This window comes from Hypanus sabinus, chromosome 3, assembly GCF_030144855.1.
Source record: "Hypanus sabinus isolate sHypSab1 chromosome 3, sHypSab1.hap1, whole genome shotgun sequence".
NCBI lineage: Eukaryota > Metazoa > Chordata > Chondrichthyes > Myliobatiformes > Dasyatidae > Hypanus > Hypanus sabinus.
The window spans coordinates 118,377,893-118,391,516 of NC_082708.1; the positions used below are offsets into that span (position 1 = coordinate 118,377,893).

At 39.4% G+C, this 13,624-nt stretch overlaps 1 protein-coding gene across 1 annotated transcript in view; it reads left to right on the plus strand.

Annotated features, from left to right (window-relative positions):
- The window catches only part of ednraa (endothelin receptor type Aa), a 48,452-nt gene extending 35,238 nt beyond the window's left edge, over nt 1-13,214 (plus strand). Inside the window, exons 5-7 of the mRNA XM_059965011.1 lie at nt 1,369-1,502; nt 9,041-9,149; nt 10,962-13,214. Coding sequence (XP_059820994.1) covers nt 1,369-1,502; nt 9,041-9,149; nt 10,962-11,108 — 390 coding nt within the window. The 3' untranslated portion in view covers nt 11,109-13,214. The remainder of the gene's footprint in view (nt 1-1,368; nt 1,503-9,040; nt 9,150-10,961) is intronic.
- Nucleotides 13,215-13,624: the final 410 nt, after the last annotated feature.

Below are 13,624 nucleotides of genomic sequence, written 5' to 3' on the forward strand. Positions count from 1 at the left end.
CTCACCCGGCATTTTGGAAACAGTTATCACTTGACCAGGTTCATTACCTAGTACCACATCCAGTATGGTCTCACCTCTAGTCAGTCTGTCTACATACTGGACCCACCTAACAAACAAAGGCCATGGGCAAAAAATGGAAGATGGAGGAGTACCCAATGGTTGGCACAAACACAGTGGGCACAAGGACTCATTTCTCTACTGTATGACTCCAGTAGAAATATGAAATATAAATTGCCAATGTAAAATTGTGATTAGGTCAAAGTTCAAAGTGAATTTATTATGAAATATGTCACCACCTGCACACTGAGATTCATTCCTTGCAAGCATATTTAATAAATCCAATAACCATAATAGAACCAATGAAAAGCCACACCAACAGGGCAGCCAACCAGCGTGCAAAACACAACAAACTGTGCAAATACAAAAAGCAAGAAAATAAATAAATCAGCAATAAATATTGAGAATATAAGATGAACAGTCCTTGAAAGAGACTCCATAGTTTGTGGCAACAGTTCAATGATGCGGCAAATGAAATTGAATGAATCTATCCCCTTTGGATCAGGAGCCTTATGGTTGAGGGGTGATAACTGTTACTGAAGCTGGTGGTGTGAGTCCTAATGCTCCTGTACCTTTTTCCTGATGGCAGCTTCAAGAAGAGATCATGACTTGGGTGGTGGGGATTCCTGATGGACGCACCTTTCCTGCAACAACATTGCAAGTAGATGTGCTCAACTGTGGGGTGGGCTTTACCCACCATGGACTGGGCCATCCATATTCACTATTCATTCAAGGGCATTGGTGTTTCCATACCAGGCTGTGATGCAGCCAGTCAATATCCTCTCCACCACACATCTATAGAAGTTTTTCAAACTGTTTAATGTCATGCTGAATCTTCGCAAACACCTAAGGAAGTTCTTTACAATTGCACTTATGTGCTGGGCCCAGGACAGGTTCTCTGAAATAATAACACTGAGGAATTTAAAGTTGGTGACCCTCTCCGTCTCTGATCCCCCGGTGAGGACTGGCTCAAGGACCTCAGGTTTCCTCCTCCTGAAATCAATAATCAGCTGGCATTGAGTAAAAGGTTGTTGTTGTGGCACCACTGAGCCAGATTTTCAATCTCCCTCCTATATGTTGATTTGTCATTACTTTTGAATCGGTCTTTAACTGGGGTGTCATCAGCAAACTTAAATATGACATTGTAGTTGTGCCTGGCCCCACAGTCATTAGAGTAAGTCCAACTGTTTGATAAATCTAGGCCTTCATCTTACAGATATTTGGTTTGAGATATGTCTTTTTTGGCTTGAGGCTCCACTTAAGTGGTTAATACGCATTGAACTGAAGCGTCCTTGTGTGTTTATTTTTCAGCGCCGAGAAGTAGCCAAAACAGTTTTATTTTTAGTTGTGATTTTTGCTCTGTGCTGGTTCCCTCTCCATTTTGGCAGAATTTTAAAGAAAACTATTTTCAGTGAAGCTGACCCGAAGAGATGTGAATTCTATAGGTAAGTTAGACCAACAAGTTACATTTTCTCTATGTAAATCTTGAATTCCCTTTCAGGGGTACTGACATGAATTGTTAATGAGTTCATTGAAATTTCTTCTTCCTCTGACGCACCAAAATTATTAATCTATTTAAAGTTGTTTGTTTAAAATTACCAACTTGCCATCAGAGAGGGGAAAGACAAGCACAGAAAGGAACTTATAGTTGTATAGAAACTTTAATACATTAAGAACTTCTTAAAGCATATTCACCACAAGCATATCCTCAGAAGGCATACCATTGCTGAAATGTGAATTTACAGTGACAGGTCATCTGGGATAAGTGATAATTCAGACCTTGTCTCCTCCAACCTGCCTGCAGGATCCGTCTCCTGTGAGGTAGCCTGCTCCTAACCAACCGACATTTCCAGCCATTACTGGCCTTAATGGTGAAGCCACACCCCCCAGTTTGCTGGCTATTAAAACCGTCAACAATTGGTTATTAGGGGAAAGAAATAAATATACATATTAAAATTATTACGAATTCCATGGAGCATGTGGAGATCTTCCAACCACCAGGCATTCTTTCTTTCTTTCTTTCTTTTTTTTTCTATAGGGCAGTTAGGGGGGAGGGGTTAAGGGTTATATACATTGTTTTTTCATACTTTGTAATCATTTAAAAATGCAATAAAAAAAGTTTTAAAAAAAAGCCAGCATGGCCAGAATATGCAACAGGATTCATGGGAAAACTTTCAAAAGAGAACGACTTCTTGCATCATTCATTAGTTAAAAAATGTAATTTCAGTTTATAACTTGTCTCATTTTCTGACTTTACCCAGGGAAAATGTTCTGTTTCTCCCTTTAAGTAATTAAGCCCAATGCCTTCCTGGTTTCATGCGCATTTCTTTTGTAAAGTACTAGGCTCAGAGCCACATTAATTTTGCATTTAAACAAGTCTATGGAGGAGAATAAACAGCAGTATTTTGGGCCAATAACCTTCATCAGATGCTGCTTGACTTACTAAGTTCTGCCAGTATTTTGTGTGTTTTGCTCAAGATTTCCAAACATCTGCAGAATCTTGTATGTGTATTTAGTAATACATATTTCCCAAAAAACATCATGTTCTGTGCTAACCTGTTTTTGATTTATCTGGCAATGAGGAGTTTCTCTCCATTTGCCCCGTGTCCTTATAATTCAAAACACCTTTATCAGTTCCTCTCACGACCTCTTCTGTTCCCTGGATAACAACCCCAGCTTCCCCTGTTCATCAACATACCTAAAGTGTTTCATCCCTGGAACTGGTTTGATAAGCTTTCCCAACTTACTTCATGCAACTAACCACTGGAGGGACTGCAGTAATGACAGCTGTTGCTCAAGTTTCAATGCATGGAATTTAAGCTCCTGCAGCTGGCAATAGTTCCTGCGACTGTGATTGTCCAGAAATCCAGTGTAACCACATTGGGAGATCTGTCCCACAAACTTCTCAAGTATCAGCTTCCCATGGTCATGCTATCATATTCACACTTAAAGACAATGTACTAGACCCCTCCATCACAAATCTGAGCAAGAAAGACCTTACACAATTGTCGATGCATGGCTATATTTGCTGGAGAGCCAATTTATGGTCCTCAATGTGAGCTCCAAAACCCACAAAGTCTCATGGCAACAGGTCAGACGTGGGCTAGGAAACCAACAAATCAGTTACCCAGGCTCCCATCCTGCTACCTGCCACTACAATCATGTCAAAAAGGATAGACTCAGAGTGTATAAGGTAGTTGAAAGCCGGATATCAGCCCGGATTTCGGTGCACATAGCAAGACGGAGACTCAAGGTACTGCAGATGCTGTGATATGAAGCGAAAAAAAAACAAGCTGCAGGAGGAATTCAGCAGATCAAGCAGCATAGGTGGAAGGAAGGAGAGAATCAACATTGTGGATCGAGAGTCTGTATCAGGACCAGGAGACTAAAGGGGAGATGGCCAGCATAAAGACGCATAAAGGGAAGGAAGAAGCAGGAGCTGACAAGTGCAGGTGAAATGGGGTTGACTGGTGGATGGAGCCAGGAAGGGCAGAGATAACAACAGAGGCTGGGAGGTGATAAGCAGAGAAAGCAAAAGGCTGCAGATGATGGAATCAGTAAGAAAGTAAGGCGATAATTGAAACCTGGCAAGGGTTGAATACTGGGCAAATGGGAACAGTTGGGGGAGGACATAGGATATCCAGTGGGTTGACTGTAAGGGTGATAAGCAACTAAAACCAGGTTGGGGAGGGAAAGAATGTGGGTACCAGAGGCTGGGGGCTGAGTGCAGCTGTTTAAAAAGAAGGGAATATGTGAAAGAACCCAGCTGCATGAGAAGGAGAGATAAAGGAACAGAAGGGTGTGTGTTACCTGAAACCAGAGAAATCAGTTCATATTCCTCTAGTTTGCAGCCTTTACATCATGAGGCATCTTTTCCAATGACTTCTTTTAGTTGTTTCCATAACTAGTAGCTTGGGTTTTTTTTAAATCAAAAGGCAGACAAAAAGATGAAAATGCCAATTTATCTACCTTCAGTCCAGGAAGGAATAAAAAAAACTGTTGGCCCTAGCTCTCCCCCAGAGCTAAGAGATCATCTTGCCATTGACTGGTACACTAAGGATCATTCCCACCTTCAGTGAGCAGCTGCTCTTTAATACCTGTCATAAGGCCCATTCAGTGCCAATGACCATTTGTACCAGGTGAAATAGACCCTTCTAAACCTCTTTTTTCTTTAATATGTACATATATATTCAAGGTAATCTTTGCTCCTTACCAATTTCATAAATTGCAATCTATACTGATTTGGTGAAGACTTTTTCTTAATGTCCTCACCTTAAATTTTATAAAATTGCATAAATATGTTCATGACAACTAGGTGCCAATTTAATCCTTGCATCAAAGAATACACTACTCAGCAAATCAGGCAGCATCTGTGGAGAGAAATCCATTGTGTATTTAATATTTCAGTAATATCTGAGTAATATTGTAAATATATTTTTGATTAAGCATTCTTCAATTACTTAATTAATTGTTGGTTTTATGTAAGAAGTACATGAATGGCATATGTCATCACACCACCATGTCATCACACCACCACGTCATACATGCACACCTCACTAAAGTAAAACTAAACATACATGAGTTATCCCTGGGTCCTGAGTTTTTCTTTTAATTAATTTCTGGAGATACAAAATATAACAGTGGTGACGAGTAAGTTTTTAAATGATTCTGAGATGACGACCTACCTATTAAAGTGCAGTACACTTTTTTCTTCAGAAGGGGAGAAAGAGACATTTTAGTTGGAAAAAGCACAAATATTTAATTTTTTCACAAGGGGGAGAAAAGAAACAAATTTTAAAAAACTGCAGAAAACAAATGAAATCTGTGGGTTCAAAAACTAATACTAATAAATGTTTAAAGAGCAGAAATGGCTAGCTACATCAGAAAGAAAGACACAACAGATAACTGGATCATGTATGCTGAACAAATTGAACAATATATTAAAGCAAATGAAATAGCTGATGAGAAACGAGTGCCAGTTTACTGAGTGAAGGAAAAAGAACATAGAGTTTGCATAGAAGTTTAACTGCTCCAACCAAACCAACTGAAATATATACCTTTGTTTATATAGTTTTGCTGAAATCGTGAAACTAAGGCAGAAACATTTAGAACTGAAACCATTGTTGATTGCAGAACACTTTAGGTTTTTTAAAGTAGCATAAAGGGCAGGGGTGTCCATTTGAGTTTACATAGCTGAACTTAAGAGATTGTTTGAGTCTTGTGAGTTCAGTGATGGGCTTAATGATGGACTGAGAGATTGTTTAGTTTAAGGAATCTTAAAAGAAAGCATTCAAAAATGGCTCCTAACTGAAGCACAACTCCCATTTAAAACAGCAGTTAAAATTGCTGTTTCAATGGAAACACTGAGACACAATTGAGTTGCAGTCAGGAATGAAAGTGAGCGTGAACAAAACTGCAACATCTAAATAGAAATCTGCCTGGCTGAACAAATTGTGTTACCATTGTGGTAAGGCCTCACAATCCAGGTTTAAAGGCAAAACTTGCAGAAAATTCAACAAGGTAGGACACATACAATGAGCATTTTGAGCACACAGAAGTAAATGGACTGCACAGGGAAGAGAAAATGATAAAAGGTCAAGCCATAGTTCCAAAAAGGGTACTAATCTGCATATTGTTGGTTAAGATTTACACTGTGAAAATTAACAATCAAATGGCTTACACCAGAAGTGAACAGCAAATTAATTAAAATGGAATTGGATACTGGCTTGACTGTTTCAGTCAGTCCATAAAGTGAGGTTGAATTGCACTTCAAAGATACTGATCTGAAGCCTGCAGATATCCAGCTAAGAACTTATACTGGAAAAAAAGATACTTCCTGTGGGAATGACATTCATAACTGTGAAATACAACAACCAATAATCCACATTGGGCTTGTATGTGGTAAAAACAGGAGGGCAAGCATTGTTGGGCCATGATTGGCTGAAACAAATACAACTTGATTAGAGGTCCATCCACTATTTGCATGCCATATCACCTGCAATAGAGTCAACTGAAAGAGCAGTTAGAACGGCACCGGATAATACCACAGCAGTGTTCAAGGATGGCACTGGGTATAATAACATATCAAGGTTAAAAATGTTAAATGAAAATGCCACATTCAATTGGCTCTTTTGACCATCTGTGAAAAAGTAGCCAGTGAGCTAGATAACTTGGAAGTTGACGGAATTCTTTCTGGGGTTGAGTGGAAACCATGGACAATACCAGTGGTCTCAGCTGCCAAGAAGAATGGGTCTGTCAAGATCTGTGGTGATTTTAAGGTCACCATCAACCCAGTACTGAATGTAGATCAATACCATCAGCTCAGGATAGAGGGGACTAGGTGCTGCAAGGCTGACGAGACAATCAGTGTCACTTACGTGACATTGTTACCAGCAAGAATGACAAGGAACATCTCCAAAATTTCAAGACAGAGTTAAAAAGATTAGAAGATTATGGGCTCAGAGCATAATGGAACAAGTTTGAATTCTTTAAACCAAGCATCACTTACCATGCTCACACTCTTGGTGTGCAAGGATTACACAAGTGTGCTGAGAAATTCAAGCAGTGGTGGATGCCCCAAGGCCAGAGGACATGTCACAATTGTAAGGTTCCTGCCAGACTTGGCTACCATGCTCCAACCCTCGAACTCATTACTATCAACTGGAAAGAAATAGAGTTATAGGAAAGTACAGCACAGAAACAGGCCCTTTGACCCATCTAGTCTGTGCTGAACCATTTACACTGCCTACTCCCATCAACCTGCACCAGGACCTTGGCCCTCCATACCCCTGCCTTCCATGTACCAGTCCAACCTTCTCTTAAAACACTGAAATCCAGCCTACATGCACCACTGTGCTGGCAGTTTATTCCATGCTCCCATGACACTCTGAGTTAAAGTTTCCCCTCACATTCCCTTTATTTTTTCACCTTTTACCCTTAACCTATGACCTCAGGTTGTAGTCCCATCCAACCTCAGTGGAAAAAGCCAGCTGGCATTTACCCTATCTGTACCCCTTATAATTTTATAAAATCTCTTCTGAATGGCAATGGACAAAGCAGTGTGAGGTGGCTTTCCAAAAGAGAAAAGGAAATGGTGATGTCAGATACTGTACTCACACATTATGATCCACATAGTTCAGTGAAGCTTGCCTGTGACACTTCACCTTATGGTACAGAGTGTCACACGTTATGAGTGATGGAAGTATACGCCCCATAGCCTTAGTCGCTGCAGATAAAGATTACACACAGATTAACAAAGAAGCCTTGAGGGGTAAAACATTTCAATCAGTACCCATATGGGAGAGAGTTTCCCTCATCACTGATCATCAACCACTCGTGTCCAGTTTCAATCCACAGAATGGTGTTCCACTAAGAGCAACCAGTATGAATGCAGAGAAGGGCTCTGTTACTTGGTGGATACAATTACAAGATTGAATTCAAGAGGACAACTAAGCATGGAAATGCTGATGGATTGTCCCATTTACCCTTGGGAAAGGAAATACCTGAAAATTTACAAAAAGACAACACTCCTGTTGCTGTATTCTCCCTAATGCAAATCAAAAGACTTCATATTACAGCAGAGATGATCCAAGGGGAAATCTGAAAAGACCCCACACTGTCTCAGGTGTACATAGCTACCCAAAATGGCTGGAATGTACAACAGAAATTACAGTTCCCCCATTTTTACCAGAGCTGAGTTGAACTTGCCCTTGATAAGGGTTGCCTTACATGGTGATTGAGAGTTGTTGTACCATCCAAGCTGAGAGCTGAAGTGTTAGAGGAGCTACGTACCAGTTGTCTACACACAGCCAAAACAAAAGCATTGGCTCAAAGCTTTGTCTGGTGGCCTGGGATAGATCAGCAGATCAAGTAGCTTGTCATGCACTATTTGGGATGCCAACACATCTAGAAGATGCCAAGAGTAAGACACTTCACAGCTAACAACTCACCAACTGTGCTCTTCCAGGGTCATCCCTTGCACTCATGCTTGAATCTCTTCAAATCCAATCTCACAAGGAGTATGCAGGACAAAGAGCTGAGATAGACCGTGGGCTCCCTAACAAAGAGGCTTGATGTTTCACTCCTGGATTAGCAGTCCTGGTGAGGGAGTACAGAGGTGATCAAAAGTGGGTACAGGGAAAGATAAAGGGTAGCAATGAACCACTCTTCTACACAGTGGAGATTGTGTCTGATACCATCTGGAGACAACACATTGATTAGTTAAGAAGAGCAGAGACAATTGTTAGAGAAGAAAGGTGTCCAGAGCCATCAGAATCACTTTCTACAGCCTCAGAGTAAACTCCTACAACCACCACAAAGGAGAACACAGAACCAGAGATTGTTTCACAGCCACAAGTCTCACTGGCCAGGGTGAGTGATCCCCCTCATCAGGAAAGACATTATCCCACAAGAGTTAGAAATCCTCCTCAGCGATTAAATTTTCAGACCTGAATGGGATAATTTAAAATTTACTATGTCTATATTGTAGTTGTATTATATTGTATACTCTGTGTATTGTTGAGATGCTTTCCATATTGAGTTATAGCTAAACAGATAGGAGTGTTGTGTATTTAATAATTCAGTAATATTTAAGTAATATTGCAAATATATTGTTTGATTAAGCATTCTTTGTTTACATAATTCATTACAGGTTCAATGAAAGAACTACGTGAATGGCATATGTTATCATGGCATATGTTATCATGCCACCATGTCATGTGTGCACACCTCACTGAAATAAAACTAAACATACACAAGCTATCCCTGGCTCTCATGTTTTTCTTCAGATTTATTTCTGGAGTTGCAAAATCTTCAGGGCATGTCTACCTCAGAATAGAAAGACAATTTCCCAGTTCATACTTCATTTGGTATCTGCAGCAAGAAGTTGATCATTTAATGTATTTTTATTTGCCTTTTTCAAGGTAGACTATTTTAGGTTGATCATACAAGGACTGCACTAACAATGAATTGTTCTTTTCTACAGAGTCCTGCTAATGCTGAATTTCATTGGTCTCAATCTAGCAACTCTAAATTCGTGTATAAACCCCATCGCTTTGTACTTTGTGAGCAAGAAATTTAAAAATTGCTTCCAGGTAGGAATCTCAATTAAAATTATATGTTATTCTTATATAGAGTCTTCCACAATACAGTGTAAATGAGTGTGTTCATACTTAATAACCTGGCGTATTAATCAAGATAAATTTGTTTGCCATATCAGTCCCGGAAGTAGGAACACTAAACACACTTTAACGATTCAAGAGAAGATCTCATTAAAACCTTCAAAGCATTATCAGAGATGGGCAATAAATTCTAACTCTGCCAGTAATTTGTGTATTGAGATTATATTAAAAAATAAATATTCTAGTCCAATGTATGACTAACATATTAAGCTAAAAACAATTATAATCATACTTGGTCTAAGCCAGCTTGAATATAAGACATGTTACAAATGGTTTAATAGAATAATTACACCAGTTTTCCTGTGTGTGTGAAGTAAAAATAAGGATTGTATTTTGTCATATTTTCTATTTGCATCTCTACTAATGGCACAAGGAATGTGTTTTCATGTCTAGCTTCATGGGCATGCAGATCCTTGATTCTAAAGGAGTTTTAACTGAATCCAGTAGTCATTTCTCCAATGAATAAATGCTTTTCTCAAATGCTAGTCTGGTCTTTCATTCAACTATATGATATCTGAACATGCAAGCCCTGATTTTAACACTTGTTGGGGGTGAAAGGCTCAGCCATTGCTCCAAAAATGAAGCCAGAGCTATTTTAATTCCTGAGCCTCTTTTAAATTATTACTTGGAAAAACCAAAGATATCAATAGAAAATCTTGCAATGCCCAAGGTGTATACAACAATTGAAGATAAGGGATAGGTTAGCATATTAAGGCAGTTTGGATGAGGCCTTGTGTGTGGGAAAAGGGAGTGGATGTCCATGACAGAGAAGCTCTGATTTTCTGTATGATCCCCAGATATGTACTTATCTTTTTTGACTTCTTCTTGGAAGGGTCTAACTTGCTTCACCCCATGAAAGCTTATTCACTGAAACATCTGATAAATCTGCAGACTCAATTATATCCATGAGGAACAATTGGCATATTTCAGGTAGACTTGCCAGCAGTGGGAGAGCGCACTAACTTCCTGCTCAGTGGACTAAATGTCGTAAAGTTTCTGGGGGCTACATCTTCCAGGCCCTACCTAGAAACATGAACCTTCACTGTCCCCTCCCTTCATTAACCAGCATTGGTTGTGCCTCCATGGCCAGTCCATATTCCCTCCTGATGCTTGAATATCACTCCTGATGGCATCAGTATAGAGGCGGATACACAATGAGATGTGACAGTTAACACTGCACTGACCTCACTCTTCTTCAATGAGCTGATTACTTTAGCTCACTCAGGTACTGATCCCTCTGGTTATATTCCCAGTTTCCATATTTCCTTATAATGTAAAAGGAAGCCGTTTCAAACCATTCAGTCTATGCTGGTTCACAGAGCAATCCCATTTCCCCACTAATTCTGCCTGTAAAATATTCTCCCTACATTCCCTACCCCAAATTATACTTTGGGCTCATTTTACAATCGCAAATTTCCTACCCAACCTGCAGGTCTTTGTGATGTGGGAGGGAAGTGGAGCACCCAGAGGCAACCCTTTCAGTCAAAGGCAGAACATGCAATCTCCACTCAAGTAGCACTGGAGGTCAGAATTGAAACCAAGTTGCTAGCAGCAGCTCTACTAGCTGCAACACTGTGCTGCCCATGGCTATGAACTACAGAAAGGCGTGTAATAATATAAAATCGATGCATGTCTTTTCTAAGCAGTCTTTTATCTCACTGTTGGTTCTGCTAGAGACGTAAGTAGAAAGCTGGTGTGATCCAATGTTACCTGTGTTTCTTTCAGTCCTGCTTGTGCTGCTGTTGCCAGAGTGGAACTCTGATGAATATGATGCCCATGAATGACACCTCCAGACATACAAGCTTGCATTGGAAAAATCAGGAGCACAATAACCCCGCCGATCGTAGCAGCCGGAAGGACAGCGTGAACTGAAAAGTGGAAGTTCTAGCCGACATTTCAAAATGAGTACAGTTCACGCCTTCCTCCATGTCTCATTCTTCATGACACCCTCTGTGGTGGAGCAGGAGACAGGATGGAAAATGACTTGGACACATCATCTCAGACTCATTTTGGGCTCCCAAAGAACTCTGACTGTCTTTTCCGAAGAGTTTGTTTATATATCACCACTGAAGTATTTTTGTTTTGAATATCATCAAGAAATATTCAAAATCAAATGCCTTTGACCAATCCAGATATACAGGTGGAATACTTATCTTCTTGAAGTGTCTTTGGGAACTACAGCAGGTTTATATCTGCCAATAGAACATTGTTTAAATTGAGACTGAAACTGACATTTCACAGTTTCTGTCACACAGATGTTACATGTGAACATCCAAGATGAGATTACTTCTTCATACACATATTCTCTGTATAAAAATCTCTTATCCTAGCAATTGGATCTGTTGGTACCTATTTTCCATGTGCAGAACTCAGATAAAAGCAATTTTAGCTTGCCTAAATCATTGCCAATATGCATTTCCAGGTCAAAATGTGTGCAAAATTTTACTGATGCCTTCTTACAAAATTTACCCAGAGCTGGAATTTTCATGGCTCTAGTTGTAAACCTAATGACATCACAAATCCACATGGCAACTGCTGTACCAGTGTAGATGGAGCTCTTGGGGAACAGTCACAAAGAGATTAGGAGCACTGCACAGGGATTGACACTGAAATGTCAATTAAATGGTCTGTATGTTGGTATCACTATTTTACACACAACCAGACTCAACAGAGTTCACAAACAGAGATTAGTGTTCAAGGTAGAACAGTACTTGCTCCATCACTAATTACACCCTCATTATTCTCTATACAACCAAGCTACCTAAGATAATCTCTGGCCCCTAGAATACTCTGCACTCACAGTGGCACCATTTGTGACACAGGACTCAGTCAGATCATCTATCACATAGGGATCGCCTTCCCTACAAGATCCATATCTCTCCCTTCAGGCATTTTCTGTCACAGCCATGACTATTTTTTATGCTGCTATACTATGGCTGCCATAGAGAGCTTTCCTTTACGACCTGGTGAACTTAACCCCTGAGACAAAGACACATCAATTTTAAGCAGATGTGTGTAAACTGCTGTAAGACTTCTTTAATGTAATTTTTTCTCAAATTTCTACAGGGGATTTATTTTGGCATTCAATGTTATACAAGGCACGATTGCCACACCAAAAATGGAATAAGTGAACTTTCTAGCACCTGCCTTTTAACATCTGAGATTGTATCTTCTCTTGCATGTAACAGGTAGAGCAGGAAGCAAGTTTAGCAATTAATTTGATTCAATTCAAATATTGACCTAAGTAGTAAATTTTAATAAAGATTTATACTGTAGTCAACAAAAAAGGAATTGTCTCCGTTTTCATCATTCCCACAAAAAGCATCACAGGCGTTTCCAGTGATTAGTTGTAGGGAAGTTATATCTTTTTCCATGCTATATATAATCAATTGTGTTCATTATGTATTGTTTATTTTCTGTTTCAAGAAATGTTCATGGAAGTGCATATGGATATAAAGAATTTGTCAGTAACATTATCAAAAAACATAATTCCTACATCAAAGTTTTAAAAATTATAGTAATCACAAAATAGAAATGCAACAAAATATGTCTCAGATGAGTTCAGATTTATTGGTGTTAGTAACTAATTCTGCAGCTCTCACAGTACAATTCAATCAAGGGTTTATCTGAATTACTCTAATTTCATTTAAATACTATTTGAGTACTTAATGCAACATGCCACTATAAATGCTATTTCTAAACATTTCATATGCCATCTGCAACCAATTAACTCTTGCATTTGTCTTCCAGATGTTGAGTAGAGTACATTTGATTTATGTTATAATGTCGAGCAGCAAGTTGTGTGACGCTGATGGATCACATCACAGAGAAGTTTGCCTTTGCCTTTGAATTTCAGCCACTGATCTTAGATAAAGTCAAGGTGTTAATAGTTTTACAATATGTACTGCAGAATTAAAATATTTGTTTTACATTCAATTTTCCATTAAATGTGAGTGGATGCACTTGCCCTTGAATGAATATTTTGTGTAAGTCAAAGCAGTTTGTATTTTCCCATTTTATAGTTGTTGTTCAATGAATTGTCCACCCTTTCACTACAAATGATGGACATCTCATTTACGCTTATATGTAGATTTAAATTCCACATTATCCATCAGTCCATCGACACATAGTCGATCTTGTGCTGAGTCCCGTGACTGCAGAACCCAAATTTCAGCACTCTTCCATATTGATTCAGAAGCTGGTGGGCAACAGGATAAAACTTCTCTCAACATCCAGGTTTGGAAGGAATTGGAAATTTCTTCTGCTTCTGATTGCTTGGCACAGCCTGCTTCAGGAAGTATGGATCTTGGCTGAAGTGCCTTTCCAAAAGCACGGCAACCTTCAGGATGAAGAGTCTCAGCCCGAAACATCGACTGTACACTTTTCCA